At 38.6% G+C, this 27,343-nt stretch overlaps 1 protein-coding gene across 1 annotated transcript in view; it reads right to left on the bottom strand.

The window, feature by feature from the left end:
• The window catches only part of LOC124545596 (tetratricopeptide repeat protein 28), a 232,198-nt gene that overhangs the window by 32,479 nt on the left and 172,376 nt on the right, over window positions 1-27,343 (bottom strand). The window contains exons 16-21 of the mRNA XM_047124544.1: window positions 26,658-26,935; window positions 23,557-23,824; window positions 19,455-19,614; window positions 19,121-19,294; window positions 16,710-16,879; window positions 10,121-10,348 (exon numbers count right to left, since the gene is read on the bottom strand). Of these exons, the coding sequence (XP_046980500.1) occupies window positions 10,121-10,348; window positions 16,710-16,879; window positions 19,121-19,294; window positions 19,455-19,614; window positions 23,557-23,824; window positions 26,658-26,935 (1,278 nt within the window). The remainder of the gene's footprint in view (window positions 1-10,120; window positions 10,349-16,709; window positions 16,880-19,120; window positions 19,295-19,454; window positions 19,615-23,556; window positions 23,825-26,657; window positions 26,936-27,343) is intronic.

The raw sequence follows: 27,343 nt of genomic DNA, 5'->3' as shown, positions 1-27,343 counted from the left end.
TAGTAGTCCATTACGACAGATACATAAATGAGCAAAAGTTTTCCTGAAAATGTAAACTTTTAATGATTTATGAGACCCCTTATACCTGTAATTGGGTAAGGAACCCAAAACTGCTTTGCACCTGAATGCTTCGTCCTGCAGACACAGAGACTGGCCCGGTTTGGCAGCTAACTTGCATAGTGGGGAGACCTTGATAATGTAGCAAGAAAGTGTATTTGCAATTTTTAAAAAAATCATAAAATTTACATTTTTACTGCAAAAATGGAGGTGACTCCCAATTCAATGTTTAATGCAATTGCAAAACATCAGTTAAAAGTTCTGTCTGCGTACTGTGATGGTCTTCTTCAAGAAGTGGATCTTATTGACACAGAATAATTGGGAACAATTTCTGCAGATGCAGTGGTGATAGGAGAAAAAACTTTATCTGTCTACCATCAAAATGTTAGGACAAAAGATGCTTATTACAGACGACAAAGTAGACAAAGAAGGTCTACTCTGTAATGTTGAAGACTTTTCTGATGATAAAGATAATGAGCCAGCCAAGAAGAAGGAAAAAGCCAGCTATATTCTGTTGTAAACAAAAATTTATGTGGCGATAATGCTTACCCCAGCTGTCTGAGTCATTTTGCACATTTCCTGAGGCAGTCACACTCTTCTCCTATACTATTTGTAGTTTATATGTAAATCAGAAACACTATCTTCGACTTTCATGTAATTTTGCGTAGTAGGATACTTTACTATAAGAATATTTTAGAAAAGGTTTCTCCAATATTATTTATATATATTATGTTGTGTTAGTGATAAATAATTTAATCATAAGCAGATGGGAGAAAATAAAGTGGTTCCATGATTAAAGAATTTCGGCCAAACAAGGTGGTAAGGTAAACAGAAAATGAAAGGTGTCAACATGTGTGGAGGATGATTAACATCTGAAGTAATCAGCTCATTGGTGCAGCAGCAGAGGCAATATGCAGCAAAAACCATCTTAAATATGAGATCTTAATATTAATTGTGGTATAATAGAAGTCTTTGTGTTCGGTGCAATCAGTACATAGAAATAACTATCTACCTGTAGAAGTGTGTCATGGTACAGCCTCTTCTAACATTAAGGAATTACAACTTTAAACATTGTAATGTGTGTGGAAAGAATAAGTAAGATTTGTATGTATATTTCCCTTCAGACCAGAATCTCAAGCAATTTGATGGAATACAGTGAAATAATAGTTTTTCTGAGTGATAATTTTGTCTGATCGGTAAAGAAAGTTAAGTTTGCCTTAGCATAAGGATCTGTTACTGTGGAGTGTTTTTCAGTAGAGTCAATTTTGCATTTGATAAGCAGAGCAGGTGTTTATTTATTAGATAATGATACAATAACAAAATAATAAAACAATTAATAATGTTACGGTCTTAATGGTTACGGAGCCTGTCTCTGCAGTAGGGATATTTTTTGAGAATGCACTCCTCTAGCTAACAAGGTAAGAAATGTAAGTAAAATAATGGAGCTGACCGACATGCTTGAGTAATGAAAAAGAGAAATGTATACAAACAAATGAAGTGCAACTGTAATGATGATCTAATTGCAAATTAGGCAACATTGGGTACTGTTTATATTGTGTAATTCATGACACTGCAGTTGGGAATGAGTGTTTAACCAAAAGAGCACTCTTTTAATGGGTTACAAGTCATATAATGCTGTATTATTGGATCTATAGGTTATCTGAAAACTTCTATTTGTGTTCTGAGGAATTATGAGCTTAAAGTAGTAATACTGGCACGAAGAACAATAATTTTGCTGATTAACTGGTAACAGTGATGCTAGACTGATGTGAGTAGTTCTGAGAGGTCAAACATTTGGTGTGATTTTGTGAGGATTTAATTTTCTGGTGGCATGAGAGTAGTGCTCAGAGTTGAGTAGAGAAATGGGGCAATGATTTGGTACTACTTCCGTCCCCGTAATTTTGATTTGAGTGGTAATTAAGTTATTTGATACTGACTCTATTCTTTTTTCATAATGTAATGATTAATAAATCTATGCTACTGCACATCTTGAGTTTTTGCTATTTTGCAAATGGAAGAGAGACCAAAATCTTTCAAGTTTAACCAGTTTTGGACAGTTATGAATTAGAGTAATGTATTGTAGTGTAATGTGTACTTGATTTAAAATTTTTTCTAGTCCACCCCTTTCATAATATAGTCAATTTTAATAATAATTATTGTGATGTTAAGAGGACTATGTAATGTATTTATTTATGATGTAATGACTACTATTTGCCATTGTGTTGAACAATTTTTTTCCTATACTTAAGTCAGAAGTAAAAGTAAGTGTACTAAAATAGGGCATTTTTTCTAATTGTTTCATGTACTGTGTTGGAGGAGAACCACCTCCAAGGGAACCGACAGCAGTGCATTTCCTTAATAACTACCACTTGGACCTGTTGAGGTGTGGACAACTTTGTGAGAAAATGTAAAAAAGCTCATTAAAAGTGTGAAACTGCTTGTGAAAAATACTAAACATTGAGAAAGTGAAATTTTCTGTCTATTGCAACCCAGGAGGATTTATTATTTGAAGCAAGACAGGACTTGTATCAAATGATATGTATCTATAAATGTAATCTTCACTTACCCAAAAAGGACATCACTTATGATGAACATGCCTTAATTTTTGTTAAAAGTATAACTTGTGGATATTTTGTGCAAATGGACAATACACTGTATGTAAATACTTTGTATGGGGATTTTCATATGGCCAGTTCATATACGTATAAATTTAAACAAATATATGTACTGTAGCTTTTGATAAGATTTCGTATGTAAAATTTTCTGTGTGTGGATTTTAAACTCCATTTCTGGGGTCACTTGTGGTCACTGACTTTCCCAGTTAGCTATTTGCAATATCTGTCTGGTCAATCCAACGAGGGGGTGATGTGATGAAGCAAGCTGGGATATTTTTACTTCCCCTCTTGTTTTGCCATCTGCCTACTTAAATTCGTTTTTTCAATTTTAACTTATTACCATTAACATATGTGAGTGTAATCGGTATTTTCATAAAAGAGAAAGGCAGGCCCTCAGTTTTAAAGAATGTAACACCAGATCTTATTTTGTGCTTAGTTTTATGGATATAATTGATTTTCTAATTTATGTCAACTATTCCTAGTTAGTATGTTTTGTTATAGGGAGAAATCCATAATTGTTTCGTAACTTAAGTTCTATTGTTGACTTATAAACAAATATAAATTCTGTACTAATTATAAACATTTGGTACATGAAATGCTAGTAAATGCTTGAAGTATCTATTTGGCTCTAGTCAGAAACATGTTAGCAAAACTAGCCATTAATTAATTCCAAAGTAATTAACAGTTTTGTCAAAAGCATTGTTTGCATAACTATACATGTTAATTTCATGATTTAAACAAATAATTTGGCTTGATCCTTGTAGTAGAAGAAACTGTTAAAAAGAACCAATTTTTCGATGTTTTCAGTTACTTTAATGAGTTAAGTTTTAATTTTAATTTCTGTAAATTAAACTTCGAACAATGTGTAGTTCCAGGACCTATTATTGTGAGGATGTATAAGGGCCCAATTTTTGGTCTCGAGCAGCCATTACATCGACACCGAGGAGAACAAATCAAGAATAAACAAGGGGCATACGACCCGGGACAACTGGGAGATCCGAGAAAAACCAGGGAGTTTTTTCATCCAGGAGAAAACCTGGAAAAACCTGGGATTTTTTAGAATTCCAGGAATTTTTCATTGTTTTAGTTTGCAGTTAAATTTTTGTAATTTTGGTTGGTAAGAACTGATACTCTAACAGAGGATATTACTGTATCCCGCTACTGCAGAATAATACTCCAGCAATAACACATGAATGAGAGGAAAAAATGAAAATAAAACTTCAGTTGCAAAGGAAATGCGCTACATACAACAACAAAACACAGTACTGATACAAGCCAACAGCAAAATGTGTCAAACGCTTTAGGAAGACTATGCAATGCTTCATAACAACAAATTGCCTCCGATGAGCGTGACGTCACAAATGTTTACATCGAGTGCCACGAGAAAGAGAGGCCATGGTGCGTACATCACGAAAGTAGGCCTGAGTTCTCTCGCTCACTCAGCTGAGCAGACACACTGTGTTTCAACACCTCTTAACTCGTAACTAACGTACAAACAAGAATTGCAACTTTTACTAGAATCCACCATTATGAAGTCTTACTGTTTATTAGCCCTCCAACAATCGGAAGACCAGAGGCCTACTAATAATTTGTTACGGCTGTACTGTGGTACAATAAAATTAAAATTGTGCCGTTATGATTATCAGCCGCATGAAGCATCATATCAAGATGTAATTCTCGTTAGTACATAAACACCTAACCACGAGTTAGGAGGTTTAGAAATGCATTTAGTCTGCTGAGTTGAGTGAGCGAGCGCACGAGCTCAGGCCTATCCTTGTGACGTACGTGCAGCGGCCTGTCTTTCTCGTGGGCCTCATGTTTATATTAGATTGTTCGAGCTGTTGCGAGCAGGCTCATCCGTATGCGCAGTTGAGTCGTGCATGAGTAGTACCTTCTCCCGCTTCTGGATACAGAAGTGTGGTTGTTAGCTGTATAAGCAATAGCAGCGAGCAGCCAGTGCTACCTGGAAAAATTCTGCTGGTGTGCCCAAGCTGCCAGACTCATGCATGCTGAACAGACTTGGATCTAGGAGCTGGCGAGTGGGGGGTGGGGGAGTGCAACTGGGGTGTCTGCCCTGGCAATTTCAGGACAGGGGGGGGGGGGGGGGGCGCCAAGTTTATTCTGGAGTGTCTAGCATCCTGCGCATGTTGGTCTATTGATTATTCATATAATTTTGAAATGCACCCCTATAGATTGTTTAACATTTTTGAACACATTCTAAGTTGATTTCTGAATAAACATAAGTTGATTTTTCAATGCGTGCATAGTGTACGTGATGTCTCTGCAAGAGGAATCCCAATCACATCTAGAAATAAACTTTCCTGTAGACAGAAGAGGATGGGGCTATATGATCTGAGCAGAATAAAGCCGAATGGGTGAATGCCAAACACTGTTTGTTATGGGGTTGACTGTTTTCAAATTATCAACTTTGTTATAATTACTAGTGAAATCCATAGATTTAGACTACCAGAGTGGAAATAAAAGACACACAGGAATAACAGATAAAAAAAATTATGTATTATCTTCTCGGTGTATCCAAGAAGGTGAAATTTTGACAGAAAAGTTTTGGCCAGATCGCTACACTAGTAATGGCCAGTTGTACAGTCCCTGGCTAGCAGCCGGGAGTAGCACAGGGAATACATTGTATGAACGCGTAATAACTCCTAACCGGGGAATAAACACAGGATAACTAAACCGGTGATTGTGGCAGGCTTAGTGAAGTCAACTAGAGAATGAGTCTTGTCACTGGCAGGAATAGTTACAGAATTAGTGATGACAATATTGTTTGTTAGGATGAGGAAAGAGAAGAAATTGGGACACCACACAAATTATGGAAGAATATGACAATTCCAAATTTATACAAAAATTTTGTACTACTATTACTTCTTTCCGATCTCATGCTTGAGAAACTGGAGTATATGAATGAAATGTGAAACTATTCCTAACATAAGGCTTTTTGCTTTTAGTAGGCCTAATAGGCATTTCATACTGGTACTTCATGAATTACATTCTGTCATGCAATAAAAATGACCATTTGTGCCAAAACAGTTTCATTTATTTGGTGTGTGTTACAATTGCTGCAATATTAGACAGGCCTATTTAGTTTCATCTAGCAGACAGTGACAAAATAGATGTAATCAGATGGAGAAATCACACCAGTCTTGGGTACTAACTGTATTAACAGTTTTTTCAGTATTAGTCGGCAGCATTACGATTTTTCATGTAGCACAGCATTTTACGAACTTTGATGAGGTAATAGATTCTTTCACAGAAAAGAAATCATGCCGTGTAAAGCTGTAGCAAGATTAGAGAGAAAAAAATGCTAGGACCTAAGGATTAAAGAAATGTGTACTGTCTTGCTTGTCTCTTGTCTCTATAGTTTTATGTATTCTATATTTCATTTTATGTCTCACAGAACAGCACATTATTAACTAATAGGGAATAAAGAGTGCAAATTGTCTGAATAGTTCCACATAATCTTTCTCACTACTGACATTAGTAACTGAAAATGTTGACTGCAGTAGGCTAATGTCTACTCTGCGTGCAAACCACATTACATACCACATTGGCATTGAGAGTTGTTCTTCAGCTGTCACACGTCCTGAGAGGCTAGTTTATTCTGGTGGGCTTCCTGGATCAGGTGCCAAATGCTTACACATTTCTTCAATTAAGAACACACTCCAGAGCCACTGCTGTGCCATCATTGCTATCTGAGCCTACCTTTGTGTCTCAGAACCTGCAACGTGGCCTTGCTGAAGAAGACATCACCCCAATGTTGTGACAAATCTGTAGACTTGTAATTTTCTGTGTTTGTTGTTAAAAAGTGTCTTTGCCAGACTTACTAATTTGTGGACTTGTAATATGTGTAGTTTTGCCTTTACTTTGGCTTCACAACTTGGAAACTGTGTCATAGTGAACTTGTGATTCAATCTAGTTCCTTTTGGACTTTGTATCTATATGGAAGTGGACTGGGATCTATATTTTAAAACTCAGATTTTGATTCTGCACAAGGCATCAGAAGATCAAAACAAACTGCAAAACAATTTAGAAAAGATATGTGAATAATGTGAAAAGTGGCAGTTGACCCTAAATAACGAAAAATGTGAGGTCATCCGCATGAGTGCTGAAAGGAACATGTTAAACTTTGGTTACATGATAAATCAGTCTAATCTAAAAGCCATAAATTTAACTAAATACCTAGGTATTACAATTATGAACAACTTAAATTGGAAGGAACACATAGAAAGTGTTGTAGGGAAGGTTAACCAAAGACTGCATTTTATTGGCAGGACACATAGAAAATGTAACAGACCTACTTAGGAGACTGCCTACACTACGCTTGTCTGTCCTCTTTTAGAATACTGCTGCGTAGTGTGGGATCCTTACCAGATAGGACTGACGGAGTACATCGAAAAAGTTCATAGAAAGGCAGCACGTTTTGTATTATCGCGAAATATGGGAGAGAGTGTCACAGAAATTATACAGGATTTGGGCTGGACATCATTAAAAGAAAGGTGTTTTTCGTTGCGACGGAATCTTTTCACAAAATTCCAATCACAAACTTTCTCCTCTGAATTCGAAAATATTTTGATGACACTGACCTACATAGGGAGGAATGATCACCACGATAAAATTAGGGAAATCAGAGCTTGTACGGAAAGATATAGGTGTTCATTCATTCCACGCGCTATACAAGATTGGAATAATAGAGAATTGTGAAGGTAGTTCGATGAACCCTCTGCCAGACACATAAATGTGATTTGCAGACTATCCATGTAGATGTAGATGAAGATGAAGGTGGGCTAAGAACTTTAAGACAAAACTCTTTCTTTCTGCATTACCAGGCCTTCTGTCTGAAGCAATGTTTTGCATTTGAACCACAAGACTATTTTGTTTGTGGTTGTTTTAAGACTTGCTTTCAAGAAGGAACATTGTGTTCTCTTACTTCAAATAAATTTCGTGTTCATTTTTTATCTGGACCCTTTTCTGTTCGGTGATTTGTTTGCTTTTCTTCCAAATCAGTGCTTACATGTGTGCTTCTAGCCCAGGTAGACAGTGTTTTGTGTGTGCTTTCATCTCCTTTGGTTGTTTTGTAGTTCTTGCACCACCTTTCGGTTTCTTCTCCCATAACAGTTGGTGATGTGGTCTTTGTGAAACTTCACTCTGCACGGACTTCCTTCACATACAGTGGATGTTTCTGTGTGTGCCTCTTCTCATTTGTGTGACTTCAGATCTTTTGTTGGACACAAGCTTTTGTCACCAGTCTTCAGTGTTTGAGCCTGATACATTTGGATCCTGATATTTTGAGATAGTTTATCTTAAACCTGCTACAGCATGTCTAATGCAGTGGAGCAACCTCCTATCTGCTCTTTACTGAGTGAATACTGGCAGATGTAACAGTGCCTTCTGGACTTCCTGATGTATATCTCCACGATGTTGGAGTTGCCCTCAAGGTTGCTCCCTCCCTGACTTTCCTACAGTTTCTGGTTCTGGGCACAGCACCTGCATTGGGGGCTAGTATCTTCACGACTCTGAGGTAACTAGTTGACGTACCCTGGGTGCCACCTGGGCTGATCACATCCGGCCACCACTGACAATGCCTCCTGCTTCTTGCACAATGTAGTGCCCTGTGGACAGCATCACCGAAACAGCAGACTCTTCCGGAAGCTGTCCCCATAGCCCCACCAAAGTCTGCCACCACAGGCTTACACTGCTGCCGTTTCCAACTCTGGGTGTAGTATCAATTTCTTCATATACTTTGACCCTATCATGTGGTCTTTCCTCAACCCATTTCCAAACACATCCTTCATTGTGCCTTCTTTCCCAGCCCCTTCCTACTCCACAATCCCCAATTTTTGCTCCTTTTGGTGCCTCATCCATGGACATGTCATACAATTTCCCTATCTATGCCTAATTTAAGCACCCAATGTCCTAATTTCTCCCAAGTGTTCCCACACACCCAATGTTTATCTCGAGTGTTACTGCATAACAAGTTTTGGTCCAATGTGGTTCTACTCAACAATATTTTACCCCATGTGCTTCTGCTCAACACACTCCCCCTCAGTGCTTTCGCACAACATTATCTTACCACTGCTTTTGCATCATCAATTTCCTTCCCAAGTGCTTGTGCTCAACATTTTTCCCTCCCATGCGGTTCCACACGATGATTTCCTTCTGCTACATGCATTTGCATGACCACCTTGCAGCCCATCTACTATCACTTAGTGCTTTTCCATCCCAAGTGCTTTTGCATGATGACTTTTCATTGTTAGTGCTTGGACACAACCTTTCTTCCATTTCCTTTTCCACATTTTTCTATCCTGTGTCCAATTTGACACTTATTCAGTCTCCATTACAACTGAGTTACATGGGCAACCAGGTTTCTTAAACTGACATGCAAGGGCTGCCACACTACTTGTGACTATCAGCTGGCCCCACAAACCTCTTCTCTATGCTGGCCATGTGACAGGAAGCAAGATTGAATGTATCCTAGCACCACATGCTGTACTTAGGTGCATGGGCCCTAAGGGGCCAATTCACTGACTGAACCTTCACACTGATTTTTGTGGGCTCCTCTGTATTTCATCAGCTGAGCATTCACACTTAAATTTGTTCTTTAACAGTGACTTTTTGTTTGATGAAAGATGCAGTCTCTGTTGTGGGTAATTTTATATAACCTTCAGATTGGTATCAAAGAAGAAAATCGTATCTACATGCACCACAAAATGCAACTATACCATCTCTTCGCAGATATTCAAGCATACTGCAGCTATCAGTAATCAGTTATTCTACTATGAACTCCAGTAATAACAATTTGCATGTCTCTCACAAAAATATACATGTAATCAAATTACAATGTCAAAACATAAATCTTTTATCTTTGAAGGGTGATAAGATCATGTGCTTATGTTCAGTGTTGGTGGAAAAGTATCCTTATGAAAGTGCCCAATAATTTGAAAACGAAAAGGGCCCTTACTACTTTACACCAAGACAACTGAACCTTTTCTGTTATACAAAATATCTTTGTTCCACTGAAAAATACACACTAAACAGTTAACCTGACTGGGCTGAAAACTGTTTGAAACGCAGATTATAAATTTTATGAATTTAACAACTTTGAAGTGGAAACTAGGTTTCTATAGTGAAAGTAAATACATAAAAACAAAGTATTACAATAACAGAAATTCTACAATGGAAACAATGAACAAAAATAAGGAAAGACAACAGTCAGTTTTACGTTGGCTGCAGAGGTGCACATTTAGGTATCTTCACAGTTCTGTGTGGAATTACACCAGAAAAAGATCAGTAGCCCCAAAGCAAAATGCAAAGGCATTTCTAAGTGCCGCAAATCAGTCATCTGCAACTGAGTAGTTGTCTTTACTTATTTTTGTGAAATTAGTAGCATTTCCTCAGTGTGTCTTTGGGCAAATGTCACTCTTCTCTCTCACCAGGTGCAGCAGTGACTGTTGAACCAGCCGGACTGGCCTTGCTGGCTGTGAGTGCCCTGGAGGACCGCTGGGACGCACGGAGTGATGAGAGTGATGGCACTACAAGCAGGCTGAACCTCTCGCACAAGTATTCACATGGCCCCTCTGTGGCTGGCTTCAGAACGGGGAATGGAACCAAATACAGTTCACCTTCCAGCACCAGCAACAGTTCACGACGGCCTTTGCTGCCTGTGAATGTCGTTTGTGCCAGAAATGTTATTTCCTGCATACATCGGTTACACTAAGAGATTAGGAAAGGTAAGGACCACAATTTCCAAGAAGTATAAAATATTACCTAGTAATAACATTCTGTACTAATATAACATAGCCTATTATACTAGGTATGTAAAGAATAGTTTCCATTATTTATAATGAATCTGAGATATAACATTACTGTGATGATAAACAAAGAGTAATGTTTATTCTACATAAGGCTTCAAGATTACTGAATAAGGAATTTATATGAAAAACTACTAATTTGGTCTAATTCTGGTTCAGGAAGTTCAGCCACTATATCAGTTGTTTATTGCACATGGAAAGATACATGTATATGTTCGTCAGACCTTTAAGTGGTTCAGAAAAAAATTCACAGGTCAAAAGGCAGCAAAAGTGGTGACTGTGTATCATGTTTTATACTTATTATGGTAATTACCTAAAAAGTACAACTGTAAAACTGACACATTTTCTCCAAAGAAAATTACTGATGGCATACTCAATAAAATTGGGATTTTATAACTTACAAAAAGAAGGAATTAGTTTTTAATATCCTAGTGATAACAGTGCAAACAGAAAACAAGTAAAATATTGGATTAGACAACGGCCAGTGAAAGAAATCAGCCTTTGTCTCCTTTAGCTCTTTCACATCTGCTAGGGCCAAGCGTCCTGCCTGCCTGGCCAGCTAAAGGGATGAACCTATGGCGTACCTCGCTACCAGCAGCCTGCCACAAGAAAATGTCTGCTGCAGGCTATGGCCACTGTCAGCTAATTGGACGTTCCAGTGTGCACAGAACTACTCTTCAATAATACCCTTTACAAGATCTTATGACATTGTGCTGCCACAATGGCTGCAGTTCCTGATAACTGTGAAAGAGAACTTCAAAACTAATCCAAGCTTTCTGATACAAGTTTATTCTGGATACCTATGTTTCAAGATAAATAGTTTTAAAGTGGTCAGTTCCTAGCGATGACAGCCACAACCCTATATGTCTTCTGTTCCACGACGCAGTGAGTACCACTGAGAAACTGCAATTAGTTTGGTGCGCTGTTTGTTTTTTGCAATTTACGATGTGGCAGTTTTATGGGAGAATTCATGCCCTTTCACATTACATATATTTGTATCATGTGTGCTATGTAAATTAGGAAATCAGACTACATTTACTTGACCATGTGGCCATGAGTGCTGCCGAGAAACTGCGCGTATCTGCTGCACTGTTCGGACTTTGTAATATCTTACATGTCAGTTCATTAGAATGATTCATCCCCTTCAGATTATATGTGCTGGTGTCATTTGTCTTGCGTAGGTCAGAAAATCAAATTGTACCTATTAGAGCAACTCATAAGCAGAAAGCAACCAGGAGCAAGTGAAAACTGTAGCACTTTGTGATATTATGAAGAAGAACAGAAAAGATAGTGTTGGCAGCAGTTCTGAACATTGGACAACAGCAAATTGCCATTCTATTATCTGCTCCCACACCCAGGCATACAAGAGTGTCCTTAGCCGTCAGGCCCACCCACCTGCTCGGCATATATGAATGCCCGTAGCCATCTGCTTGTTCTATCTACCAGGCGTACATATACGCCAGTAACCATCTGGGCGCTCTACTTGCAGGCCATGCATGTATGCCCGTAGCCACAAAAGGGTTAAGTAACCATTCCTGACATTCAACTTAGGTGGTCTAAAAAAACATAAATCATAAAGTCTAAAGGAGGGTTTGAACACTGTTGCTCCCAATTATGAGCCCAGTGCCTTATCCTTTTAGAATATTTGCACTTCTGAGACTGCCATTCCAGACTCTTTGTCCAACTTAGTTTCAGGAATTGCAGATATGTAATTTTATTTTTCTCAAAAATTTCAGTTGTCACTTTTGGACTAAAACAAATTGTTACAAGTAGGTACATGATAAATAGCTCACCTGCTAACACGTAAATGATGTTGTTGTTGTGGTCTTCAGTCCTGAGACTGGTTTGATGCAGCTCTGCATGCTACTCTATCCTGTGCAAGCTTCTTCATCTCCCAGTACCTACTGCAACCTACATCCTTCTGAATCTGCTTAGTGTACTCATCTCTTGGTCTCCCTCTACAATTTTTACCTTCCACGCTGCCCTCCAATGCTAAATTTGTGATCCCTTGATGCCTCAAAACATGTCCTACCAACCGATCCCTTCTTCTTGTCAAGTTGTGCCACAAACTTCTCTTCTCCCCAATCCTATTCAATACCTCCTCATTAGTTACGTGATCTACCCACCTTATCTTCAGCATTCTTCTGTAGCACCACATTTCGAAAGCTTCTATTCTCTTCTTGTCCAAACTGGTTATCGTCCATGTTTCACTTCCATACATGGCTACACTCCATACAAATACTTTCAGAAACGACTTCCTGACACTTAAGTCTATACTCGATGTTAACAAATTTCTCTTCTTCAGAAACGATTTCCTTGCCATTGCCAGGTTACATTTTATATCCTCTCTACTTCGACCATCATCAGTTATTTTGCTCCCCAAATAGCAAAACTTCTTTACTACTTTAAATGTCTCATTTCCTAATCTAATTCCCTCAGCATCACCCGACTTAATTCGACTACATTCCATTATCCTTGTTTTGCTTTTGTTGATGTTCATCTTATATCCTCCTTTCAAGACACTGTCCATTCCGTTCAACTGTTCTTACAAGTCCTTTGCCGTCTCTGACAGAATTACAATGTCATCGGCAAACCTCAAAGTTTTTATTTCTTCTCCATGGACTTTAATACCTACTCCGAATTTTTCTTTTGTTTCCTTTACTGCCTGCTCAATATACAGATTGAATAACATCGGGGACAGGCTACAACCCTGTCTCACTCCCTTCCCAATCGATGCTTCCCTTTCATGCCCCTTGACTCTTATAACTGCCATCTGGTTTCTGTACAAATTGTAAATAGCCTTTCGCTCCCTGTATTTTACCCCTGCCACCTTCAGAATTTGAAAGAGAGTATTCCAGTTAACGTTGTCAAAAGCTTTCTCTAAGTCTACAAATGCTAGAAACGTAGGTTAGCCTTTTCTTAATCTTTCTTCTAAGATAAGTCGTAAGGTTAGTATTGCCTCACATGTTCCAACATTTCTACAGAATCCAAACTGATCTTCGCCGAGGTCCGCTTCTACCAGTTTTTCCATTCGTCTGTAAAGAATTCGTGTTAGTATTTTGCAGCTGTGACTTACTAACTGATAGTTCGGTAATTTTCACATCTGTCAACACCTGCTTTCTTTGGGATTGGAATTATTATATTCTTCTTGAAGTCTGTGGGTATTTCGCCTGTCTCATACATCTTGCTCACCAGATAGTATAGTTTTGTCATGACTGACTCTCCCAAGGCCACCAGTAGTTCTAATGGAATGTTGTCTACTCCCGGGGCCTTGTTTTGACTCAGGTCTTTCAGTGCTCTGTCAAACTCTTCACGCAGTATCTTATCTCCCATTTTATCTTCATCTACATCCTCTTTCATTTCCATAATATTGTTCTCAAGTACATCGCCCTTGTATAAATCCTCTATATACTCCTTCCACCTTTCTGCCTTCCCTTCTTTGCTTACAAGGGAACCTCCCCATCGCACCCCCCTCAGATTTAGTTATAACTTGGCACAGTGGATAGGCCTTGATAAACTGAACACAAATCAATTGAGAAAACAGGAAGAAGTTGTGTGGAACTGTGAAAAAATAAGCAAAATATACAAACTGAGTAGTCCATGGGCTACATAGGCAACATCAAGGAAAACGTGAGCTCAGAAGTGCCATGGTCCCGTGGAAGTGTGAGCAGCTGCAGAAGGAAAGGCACTTGGTTCAAGTCTTCCCACGAGTGAAAATATTACTTTCTTTATTTTAGCATAGTTATTATCTGTCCGCTCGTTCATTGACGTCTCTGTTCACTGTAATAAGTTTAGTGTCTGTGTTTTGCGACCGCATCGCAAAACCGTGCGATTAGTAGACGTGCCTCTCCAATCGGAACCGAAAACATTTTATCGCAAGGTCATAGGTCAACCGATTCCTCCACAGGAAAACACATCTGATATATTATATACGACACTGGTGACGGCATGTGTGTCACATGACAGGAATATGTTGTCGACCCACCTAACTTGTACACTTGGCGAATGGGTAAAAAGATTCTTCTACCTTGCCCGATTTAGGTTTTCTTGTGGATGTGATAATTACTCCCAAAAAAGTGATGAAAACATAAGATTTTGTCACATAAACTGAAAATAAAAAATTAAAGTTTTCACTCGAGGGAAGATTTGAACCAACAACCTTTCGTTCCGCAGCTGCTCACGTTACCACGAGACCACGGCGCTCCTGTGTTTTCAACGTAGTTGATGTTGCCTATCTTCCCATGAACTACTCAGTTTGTATATTTTGCTTATTTTTTCACAGTTCCACACAACTTCTTCCTGTTTTCTCAATTGATCTGTGTTCAGTTTTTCAAGGCCTATCCACTGTGCCAACTTATAACTAAATCTGAGGGGGGTGCGATGGGGAGGTTCCCTTGTTAGAACTGGGTTGCCATCTGAGCCCTTGATATTCATACAAGTGGTTCTCTTCTCTCCAAAGGTCTCTTTAATTTCCCGGTAGGCTGTACCTATCTTACCCCTAGTGAGACAAGCCTCTACATCCTTACATTTGTCCTCCAGCCATCCCTGCTTAGCCATTTTGCACTTCCTGTCGATCTCATTTTTGAGACGTTTGTATTCCTTTTTGCCTGCTTCATTTACTGCATTTTTATATTTTCTCCTTTCATCAATTAAATTCAATATTTCTTCTGTTACCCAAGGATTTCTATTAGCCCTCGTCTTTTTATCTACTTGATCCTCTGCAGCCTTCACTACTTCATCCCTCAGAGCTACCCATTCTTCTTCTACTGTATTTCTTTCCCCCATTCCTGTCAATTGTTCCCTTATGCTCTCCCTGAAACTCTGTACAACCTCTGGTTCTTTCAGTTTATCCATGTCCCATCTCCTTAAATTCCCGCCTTTTTGCAGTTTCTTCAGTTTCAATCCGCAGTTCATAACCAATAGTTTGTGGTCAGAATCCACATCTGCCCCTGGAAATGTCTTACAATTTAAAACCTGGTTCCTAAATCTCTGTCTTACCATTATGTAATCTATCTGATACCTTTCAGTATCTCCAGGATTCTTCCAGGTATACAACCTTCTTTCATGATTCTTGAACCAAGTGTTAGCTATGATTAAGTTATGCTCTGTGCAAAATTCTACAAGGCGGCTTCCTCTTTCATTTCTTCCCCCCAATCCATGTTCACCTACTATGTTTCCTTCTCTCCCTTTTCCTGCTGACGAATTCCAGTCACCCATGACTATTACATTTTCCTCTCCCTTCACTACCTGAATAATTTCTTTTATCTCGTCATACATTTCATCAATTTCTTCATCATCTGCAGAGCTAGTTGGCATATAAACTTGTACTACTGTAGTAGGCATGGGCTTTGTGTCTATCTTGGCCACAATAATGCGTTCACTATGCTGTTTGTAGTAGCTAACCCGCACTCCTACATTTTTATTCATTATTATACCTACTCCTGCATTACCCCTATTTGATTTTGTATTTATAAACCTGTAATCACCCGACCAAAAGTCTTGTTCCTCCTGCCACCGAACTTCACTAATTCCCACTATATCTAACTTTAACCTATCCATTTCCCTTTTTAAATTTTCTAACCTACCTGCCCGATTAAGGGATCTGACATTCCACGCTCCGATCCGTAGAATGCCAGTTTTCTTTCTGCTGATAACGACGTCCTCTTGAGTAGTCCCCGCCCGGAGATCCGAATGGGGGACTATTTTACCTCCAGAATATTTTACCCAAGAGGACACCATCATCATTTAATCATACAGTAAAGCTGCATGTCCTCGGGAAAAATTACGGCTGTAGTTTCCCCTTGCTTTCAGCCGTTCGCAGTACCAGCACAGCAAGGCCGTTTTGGTTAATGTTACAAGGCCAGATCAGTAAATCATCCAGACTGTTGCCCCTGCAACTACTGAAAAGGCTGCTGCCCCTCTTCAGGAACCACATGTTTGTCTGGCCTCTCAACAGATGCCCCTTCGTTGTGGTTGCACCTACGGTACGGCCATCTGTATCGCTGAGGCACGCAAGCCTCCCCACCAACGGCAAGGTCCATGGTTCACGGGGGGGTAAATATAATATCAGAAAAGTTGACATAGTCATCTAAGGGCAGAATTCTGATTCCAATAAACTGAACCTTTTTATTTTCTTGTTTCGTATGGTGCTGAATGCATATACATGGAAGTTTAACTACAATTAACCTTTGTAACAGACTTGTACTATTACCTTTAGCACAAAGAGAGGGGAGGCAGTCTTCGAATGGAGCCAACAACAGCTGGTAGAGAGCTGCTAGGCAGGATGGCCCCTGCCAAGACTGGTGTGGTGGCTGTCGTGACCGCGTCGAGCCAGGACGTGACGCTGGTCCACTTGCTACACTGCCACCTACACTGCCAAGGCTGAAAACACAGGTCACAGCAATTATAAAGGGCTTACCAACGTGAGAAATTGGTAATGTCATATAAAACTGTTTGCAAATGATCAAAATTATGCTCCCATATTGGTACAAAATATTACATACTGGCACAAAATATCACTGAAATACTGAGACCTTGTGAAATCTGAACTAAACTGAAAACACCTTAAAATATATTATATGAATGGAAATGATAAGAACCACTATCAAATTAATTTCAAGTTTGTATTTTATGTTTGAGCCAATAACTAGGAACAGGAAAAATTATTTTATTTGGAAAAAAATATTTTATTTTATGGCCAACTTTGTGGCCGTGTTTGTCTAGTGCGTAGAACACTAGATTCCAGGTCTGGAGATCATGGGATCAATCCTGGACAGGGGTAAGGATTTTTCTTCATTCTGGTCCATCCCGGACAGCCTCGCGGTCCTCTCAGCTTGCTATGGTACTAGGGATCTTTCCCTGGTAAAAGGTGGCCAGGGCAATTGGCCTGTCACCCTCTCCATCCTAATGCCACAGATTTTGTAAGGTTGCACTCAATCTGCACTAAGCTGTCAGGCCAATAGCCTAGTCACAGGACTGCACCATAGACTTTACCTTTTTCTGGCCAATTTCGGTGTTATTTACTTTCTTATGATTACATTATTGATAAATAACAAACATTTATCTTCAACCAAATAAATCTAACCAATTAAAGAAAAAATAGCTCTGTTACCATATGTAGTTGGATGTTTTTTGAATGACACCATCATCATAAGTTTAAATTCTCTTCCGAAATCTGTCAACACTTCTCTGTAGTGTATATACAGCTACACTGAGTGTGCCTGGATGTGGAAGACAAACTACCTTCAGCACAATAGCACACATTTGACAATGACACATTATCTGCTGCCATGGAATGTTACTTTTCACTAGATTCTGAAAGGATCTATATCCCTTCAGAATACTTACACTGCTGAGACCTGCCGTTCCAGACTCCTGAATATATAAAAATTAATATATTTCACCATTATCAACCTAGGCTTGGAACAATGGCTTAGGGGTTTGAATGCAGTTTTGGATCTGTGGTTAAAAAAGTTGCCAGCCGAATTTGAAGGTGCAACCCAGTGTACTTCATTCTTCATTTCACCTTTGCCTGATGTAATTGTCTCTCCATGTTTTTCAAAACCATGCTGAATCATCACCAAAAATTTCTGTTCCCTACAATATTGAAACCATTTTCAAATTCTTTAGACTTTCAAATTGAGATAACAGTCTTATCTACCAACATGATGTTTCTCATTAACTTTGCACAACAAATCTTAACAAAAATCATGTGTTTTGGAGAGATCTTTGACTTGATGTATCAATTAAAGTGCACATATTCACAGGAAACACACACACACAAACATTCACAAACATATAAATAAATATGGTACCTGCTCACTCAAGTGGCTGATAGAAGCAAACCAAGTAAATACTATACTGATTGTTTAATTTAGTATTTTTTGTATTTGCACTGTGAATTATACAATTTAATCGATGCACAGCACAAATACCTCCAAAACAGGTCACTTTTGGTATGATTTGTTGTGGGAAATGTGACATTGGCAAACAAAAGTTGCTAGCAAAATGGATCTCTTCTGAAGCAGGGTGTTCTCATCTGACATCACTTCCAGGCAATCAGTTCTTCACACAACAAATTAAACTTCTTTCTTTGTTACACACTAAATTCAATCTTGTGAAAGAAGTCAAGATCCAATTTCAACATTAAATAACTATTGATTATTGATATTAATAAACCATTGCCTTCAAATTTAAAACAGTTTAAAGAGGACATAAAAACTGCTAATTACATGTTATGTTGCTAAAAGCAGCAGATTTTGCATTATTGTTTATGTGAATTAATTAGAGTGCATTATATGTTGCAATGAAATTCTTTAATTTTACTGACACCTATGCAATGTTGCCACTAAACCATTTCTCTGTAATATTCTTTTCCCTTTTTTCTTTTTCCAACAGGACTAAATATGCGAAAATGGTTGAGTCATGCCTAGATTTTCAGTTATTAAGAGAACAGATTATGAAAGACAATGGCCTGTGTTCCAACCCAGCACACAGTTTGAGCTTTTCAGGAAGTTGCACAACGGTGAAAACTCTGGTGCAGAGGTAAAGATTCTCTCTTGCTGGTTGACAATATCAATAAAATGTGATTAACTCTGATCAGAATACATGAGCACTGGTTACCTGAAAAGACTGCTAAGACTGTAGTTGCTGGAATTGAAGAGATGGTTACGATTAACCATACGCAGGAAGCCAGTTCGATCAGCATCCTGATTTAGGCGATCACCAAGTTCTTCCAAGTGCTGTGACCAAATATCTGAAGCATCAGCATCCATATCACCCATGATGCCTCGTCCCCTGCGCACATAATTTTATTGTATAAACATGCAATAATATATGACACTGTATTAATTAATGTTTTTTTCTGTGCCATCTCACCAATTTTTAGGACCACATACACATTGAAAATTCATGCCCCAATTTCATCAGAAAGAAAATAAATGTACCACTACAGTACCTGGACATCGTGTGTAGTTCCACGCCCAAGCTGTCTCGAACACTTTGTATATAATGCTCCAGCAGAGAGCCTGATGTTGCCAGGAGTTCCTCTCCATTAGCTTCTTGCTCTCGTTCAGCCTCAACCTCACTAACAGCCACTTCATGGAATCTTACCACACCTAAAAATAAATACTTACATTACTTACAATACTTATAATACTTACATTTCAGGCCACTCTTTCACTGTAAAATTTTAACAATCAATTTGGAGCTCCTAGGAACAAAAAGACAGCAAACAGTACAAATAATTAAATGAGACCATTGCAGGAGCACACCAGCTGTAAACATCATGCTCTGCAGAGTGATTTGTGACACTTCAGTGCAATACATACAACACAAGCACACTCTCAGAAAACTGTCCAGCCTATCATCATCATCATCATCATCATCATCATCATCATTTAAGACTGATTATGGCTTTCCGTGTCCAGTCTGGAGCACATTCCCCCTTATAAATTCCTCCATGATCCCCTATTCAGTGCAAACATTGGTTGGTGCCTCTTCTGATGTTAAGCCCATTACTTCAAAATCATTCTTAACCGAATCCAGGTACCTTCTCCTTGGTCTACTCCAATTCCTCCTACCCTCTACTGCTGAACCCATGAGTCTCTTGGGTAAACTTGCTTCTCCCATGCGTGTAACATGACCCCACCATCTAAGCCTGTTCGCCCTGACTGCTACATCTATAGAGTTCATTCCCAGTTTTTCTTTGATTTCCTCATTGTGGACACCCTCCTGCCATTGTTCCCATCTACTAGTACCTGAATCATCCTAGCTACTTTCATATCTGTAACTTCAACCTTATTGATAAGGTAATCTGAATCCACCCAGCCTAATGTGGCTGAAAATCAAGCCAGATAACAAAGAAGCCAGAGAGGCTGGAGTTCCATAAATTTTATCTTCCAACCCCAGCTGACTATTCAAAACAGTTTTTTTTTTTTTTTTTTTTTTTTACACACACAAGCCTACTTCCACTAACATTTTCTGACTGCTTATGTAATACTTGCTAGTTATAACTGTTATTATGTACATACTACACCGTCCAAAATGATCTACACTGAAAAGAATGAATATATGATCATGCACATGGAAAGTCAGGTCTAACAAAAAAAGATGAAAGTTCCAGGTCTGAGGTTTTTAAAAAGTCTTTAATAGATAACTGTTTCCCTCCTTTAGCTCTCTTCCGTGCTGCAATATTCCTTCCCTTATGCAAACAGATGACATCAGCTGGCATTCCTTCCGCCTCTTCACAAATGTACTGCAGTGCTGCCTCAGTCATCTTGAACCCTTCAAAATATGGGATGAGATTTCTCCTCTCATCTAAGTTCGCCTCCTCCTTGTATCTTACTTGCTGCTGCATCACTATTTCCACAATATTGTTGTCATTTATTTCATCAACTTCATTATTTGCTATCATTCTGTGATTTCATCAGCATCAACATCCTCGCAGTCCAGTACATTTTTGAGCAATGAAACAACATTATTTCATCTTTGACTTACGTTTCACACATGGATGTAAAGTTAAGACACCCATCTTAATGGTCTAAAAGCATTTTCCAAGACCTTATAGGTGATATGTTTATAATCTCTTTCCACACTTCAATCAACCACCTTATGACATCTAGCAAGTTGGTCCTCTTCAGAATGGTTACATATTCTTCATTATTATCAATCGCTCATATCAATGAACTTAAAAGTATTATGAAAAGAATAGATTGCTACACACCATATAGTGGAAACGTTGAGTTGCAGACAGGCACAACAAAAAGACTGTTAAACAATTAAACTTTTGGCCAAAAAGCCTTCTTCTGACTTAGACAAAACAAACAAACGCACACACACACACACACACACATACACACAAACTCATGCAAATAAACTCGCGCCCACAACCACTGTATCTGGCTGCCGAGGCCAGATTGGCAGTGATTCTCAATCTTCCAGATTTTCAAAAGTTCTAGGTTTTTGTGATTTCCCTATTAAGATAAAACTAAGTTTGTCGTAGCCAGCTGCATTACTGCAAATCATGATGGAAACTTGTTCCTTACTTTTCTTGTATCCGGGTGCCACAGATTTCATTTTTTACTTATGCATTTTTGTAGGAAGCATCTTGTAATTTAAACCACTCTCATCACAACTTTTGAACTGTTCAATGGAAATTTCCTTCTCATGAATTAACTACAGAAGACAGTCTTTAAACAATGGCACAGCCTCTTTATCAGTGCAAGAAACCCCTGTACCAATGATAATCTGGTGAATATCAAATTGGTTTTCCCACCAATCAACCATCCATGACTGGCAGTAAATTCTGAATTTTCTTCTGTCTGCCACTGAAACTGCAGATCTTTTTGCCACAATATCGGTGCAGTGCTGGGCAAACTTTTCCTCCTAAATGTGATGTCACAAAAATAAAGCTTCTTCAGCTTCTTTATGCTTATCTTTCAACACTGTTTCCTTTACTTGTATTGCACTTCCACTAGCTTGAGAAGCACACCACTTTCCAATTTCTGCTTAATTTTTCTTCCAGTCTCCAATATTACTTTTTCCTATCCTAACTCCAAAGCAACAGTTCTGGCGGCTACCCCAGAATCCAGTCGCATTACAGCACATACTTTCTGAAAAGTTTTTCTCGTGTAATACCTAATTAGGACTCTTTAACTGAAACAAAAAGGATTGCACAAAACAACAATTTAACAATGCATGCACTTTGGTTGTCCCACAACTGAAAAAACAAAATCTACAGGGTTGCCAACAACTGTTTGTGAGTGCTGGGAAAGGGCTTTGGTTCCAGTAATTTATTCAGTATTAACAATACAGTATGTGCCTTATAGCTGTGACTCCAGAGGTGCTAGAAGTGCAGAAGATTCATAAGACATTTTGAAACGCCACATAGCATTGTAGCCAGTGCCTGCTTGCTAAAGCTCTGTAAAAGTACAGTATGTACAATAAATTAATCCTCATTTTATTGCGGAGAAATATTATCATAATATTAACTAAGTAGGCTCAGTTAAGCAGGCTGGACTGTAAGAAGGCCAGATAGTCACGAGCCAGATGGTCTAATCAAGCCTCTAGCAGTCACCGTGGCTGTGTCACCAGCCTCACTAGCAGAAATAGGAGCATTGCTGCAAACAGCACTGCTGCCGTGGCAATGACTCACTTTTGTGAGTCATGTGCCTTCTGCCAGACAAGTATTTAGGTCTCTTCTTGACTGCTCTACAGTCAGCTCACACTCCAAGCTTTATGACAATCATGCCTAGTAGTTCCTCAATCAGTTTTCTTTTGTCATATGCACTCTATGCTCTGTGCTCTATGCCAGGCATTCCCAAAGGTCCATACATAACAGGAGTTCTTTTGCTGAGCACACTCTACCTCCTTGCTCTTACCAGCCACCCCTACTAGTCCATCAGACACTATCCAAAGGACTTCGTCTACATATGAACATTACAGTGAAATACCAGCAATTACTGCTTCAGTGATCAACCATCAGACTGAACTGAGTAGTGCAGACTCACATTCCAAGAAACTGTCATTGTGTCTGTTTACTGAACTCAGTAAAATTCCATTGTTAATAGTCAGATGGGTACATCAATCGTAGAATGTTGACCCCCTCAGTAACAAACTCTACAATGTGTTTCCTTAAATTCAAAGGCAATATGTTAAATACAACAAGATGAAACAATTTGTATAGTAAACTGCAGATTCTAGTGGCACAAATGGAACAATTGTTACTAACACATGGTGCAGTTGAAGGAACAACAGCTAATGTGATTATAAAATCTTTACTAAACTGAAGGTTAGCATTTTCTTCTGCTGTCCTTTCATTTAGGGACATATTTAATACCCAAATCAAGGTTTTCTGCAGTGGATCTGGCCCAGTTCCTTAATAACAAAAGTGCAGAGTCTTGACCACAGTGCCATGCTTGGCCATTTCAGAGATTAAATATCTTTCTCAGGTTTCTTGTGTTTACTTTACTGGACATATTACACAACATAAAAAAATTGTCCAGATGCCATACTTAAACATGCATCTGTTTATGTAATAAAAAGTTCTGTTCACTTGCCTTTTGTTGGCACAATGAGCCAAGAGTAGAGGTAGCCTGCAGCCAAGCTGTAGTAGAGCACAGACGCCTTTTGCCTGTTGACTATCTCTAGTAGCTGCTCCACAGAATTGGGGGTGTTGTCATCCAGGCGGGGCGCCGGGGCAGAGCCACTGTGGTGGCAGGGGTCAGCAGCCTGCCTCTCCAGCAGCAGGTCCACCAATGCTCGTGTCCGCCCCCTCTCTGCGACTAGAAGTGCCTCCTCCTGGCGCCCGAGACCCACCAACACGCGCTAAAATCAAAGATACTTTTTTATCAGTGACAAGACAATGTGTGTGTGTGTGTGTGTGTGTGTGTGTGTGTGTGTGTGTGTGTGTGTGTGTGTGTGTGCGTGCGTTCCATAAATCAACAGTGCCAATGTTTCAAACAGAAATTTTAATGGTTTCTTCATTTACAAATATTTTCCCTACTCACAATTAATATAATATTTATTAATATGCAAGTCAAAGAGTAACATGAGATGAATTACAGAAATCAAGGAAAAAATGAGTAATCTGCAAATTAAAATAGAAGAATTAAGGATCAAAACAGACCAAATCAACAAACTGAAAAGACAAATGAAACAGATTACAGATAAAGATTAACAAACATTGAGAAGGATGATTTTTTTGAGGAAAAAAGAAAAAAGAAAAGATAGTAATGGGCTGAGAGAATGAAGGAATGAAGAAATCCTGCAACAGGTAACTGAAAACCAATTTGTATGGAATTGACTAAAGTGGTCGGTCAACCATGAAATTTAAATCAACATACATAGTAAAGGTAAGTGTAGTGTGTCTGCGCGTGCGGCAAAAACTTCGCAACAGATTTTTGCAGCCCCAAGGGTGTAATACAGTGTGGTAACCCTCCATTCCCCATCCATGAGGAAGGTATTGTTTTAGAACTGCAGGGGTTAGTTGTGAAGGTATGGGTGTTTAAATATGGGATATGTTCGTAATGAAATAATAAATGCAAATGTGGTTTGTCCATGCATGCCACTATAATTCCCCCACACACTACACCATGGGGGTATATTATACTGTAGCTCCCCACCCCCAGGCATGAAGAACGTTTGGTTTGGAACTGGAGAGGCAGGGTTCAAAATATGGATGCCCAAACATGGCATCACAACAATGGACTTCTTATGGAAAGATGGTGAAGCAGCTTGAAATCAAGTGTCGAAGTGGCCGAGACTGGCCAGAATGTTCCTTCTAGAATATTCAAGAATGTTGCAGAATGTGTCAGAATTTTATAGAAACTCCTTGAAAATTTGAGAATGATCTAGATCTCCAAGATAATCCAGAATTAATGGGAGGTGCATTACTTACACATTCTGAACATTTTCAACAAACACTTACAGTGTTTCCAAAATCAACCCCAGCAGATGAAACTGATGCATGTTTGAAGAAATCATTTCTTTGGTCTTGAGTGAGGAAATGACAATTAAGAAAAAATATTTACATCTACATGGATACTCTGCAAATCACATTTAAGTGTGTGGCAGAGGGTATATGAGACTTTAATTTGCCATGACAAAGAAGCGAAACATTTTGTTGAAAAACTCTGTACAAATTAGTGAAGGCACTCACCCAATTGACTATGTGACTGTCCAAATTGAATTTACAGAAGTTTTATGTAACATCGTCAACAGTCCAAATGAATTAATATGTAAACTTTTTCCAAACACTGTTCAAAATTACCCAAGTAGGTTATTTGAAAGAGCCAGTTAAGCAGTAAAAAAGTAATTGACAATATTAATTTAAAAATTCAAAACATGAAGTGAACATGATCATTTATCAAACAATGTAATAGCAGCAAAAATAATACCAGGAAAAGATAAAGCAAAGACAGCATTTGTTCCGAGGCTTCTGCTCATTCACCTGTTGTATACTATAGTAGTTGTGCAGTGTTAGCTGTTGTGTTTCTGGAGATGTGAGTGTTTGAAGTGGTTGCTATACTTTGTGGTGGTCACCAGGACATCTCTCGTGTATATTTTGGAATAATTTCGATGTTCTATAAAGATGTGATTAGCATAGCAGTTCATTTAAAATTACAGTATTGCTCAACACTTCAGTGGATTTAAGTGTACAAAAGAGCATTTTTGAGCATTCAAGAGTTCTATTTGGTGTGTCGTACTAACATTTTTATGATTATTTGAATGTTCATTTTTACTATGTTCACAAAATGCTCACAGAAAACAAATGAAAATAAAACCCATGCAAAGCTTTTCTTTTTTTTTTTTTTTTTCAGCAAGTAAAATAAATAAATGCAAGTCAGTGCAATATTGACTTTTCTAATGAGCTTCAGTGACTTATTTTACTGTCAAAGAAAGTGAACAAAGTAACTCTAGTTTCTCCAATAGGTTCAGAAGTACCTCAAAAGTATTGAATTATCATTTTACACAACCAGTTACAATTTTGCTAATGAAGGGAATTTTTCTCATATTTCACATGCATCAGGAACGTTATCTTTGTTCACACAACAACATAATTTTGCTCACATTATATAAGAGGTTTGTAATTGTTGAATTAAGGCTTTTCCTGTGAATAACATGTGCATACAACATGATACTGTTTTACCTATCACTAACCTATAACACTTCTTGAACATCTGTTTCCTATCTACCTTCCACCAACTTGTTTCCTTGATAGTATATTTGGTCCCTCTGGCCTCTATTGTTGCCAAACATTTTTACTGTTGTACCTTCCATAGATAAAGTTATTTCCTTTGTTCTGTTTACTAATTTCTTCTACTACTATTATTACTATTGCATTCTGATTCTCACTGAATCTTTAACTGTCAGCAGTCAGTTTCTGAATAACATAATGCTCTATACACTCTTGTATGAAATATTTTACCCTCCCGCTTGTAACCTCAAACATCTTTCTACATTTATTCTTCATTTCATTTCCAGTGGCTCCTAAAGTCAAAAGCCACTTGTATATGAATCTCAGTACATAGGCTGCTCATTTATGCGAATAAATTTGTACATTAGTAACATCCAAAGCAAATTAGACTGTTCCTACTTCTTTTGTTATTTTACACTGTGAATTGTCCCACTTAGCCCAAGAGCACAAAAGTTTACAAACCTGGAGAGCCTGGTATGAAGCTGTCTGGAGGTCATAAAGTGAGAGCTTGTAGTCGGGAGAGCCCCGCGCCTCCCTGCGGATGGTCTCGAGCAGAGCCGCTGCCCTTTCCAGCTGGCTCTGACTTCCTTCGAGGTCCCCGTGCCCCCACAGTGCGAGACCAAGCCTGTGCCTTATGCGAGCCTCCTCTTCCCGACGACCAAGGTGTTCTGCTATCTGCAGACCCTGCTGCAAGTATGCTACTGCTTGGCTTGTGTTGCCAAGAGCATGATGTATTCGACCTGAATTAAGCACAATATTCACTAAATACATGAGGATGGTTTGTGTACAGCAACAGTAAAATATATACTTAGAAAATAAATGATTATATGTTACTTTAATTACAATTTTCACAATGGATATACAGTCAAAACTGTTTATAACAATGTGGAAAGGACAGATGGTTTACAGTCGCTATAGCCCATAGCCGCACAAACCAGATTTTTGCTGTGTATTTTGATTAAAAATTCTGTGTGTGTAAATTTTATGCTGCCATAGAGTTAACCCTTCAAAAAGTAGCAGAAATACAATAAACACACAGTAATTACTATACAGTATTTGTGGAGAGGGACTGAAAGAGGAATTTTTCTTATGTTTATGCAATACATACAGCTATAAAATGCCAGTAAAGTGTAAAATCTTATAAGAAG

The sequence above is a fragment of the Schistocerca americana genome, chromosome 8 (genome assembly GCF_021461395.2).
Source record: "Schistocerca americana isolate TAMUIC-IGC-003095 chromosome 8, iqSchAmer2.1, whole genome shotgun sequence".
Lineage (NCBI taxonomy): Eukaryota > Metazoa > Arthropoda > Insecta > Orthoptera > Acrididae > Schistocerca > Schistocerca americana.
The sequence above is the reverse complement of the archived record's forward strand: the minus strand, read 5'-3'. Positions and strand labels throughout refer to the sequence as shown.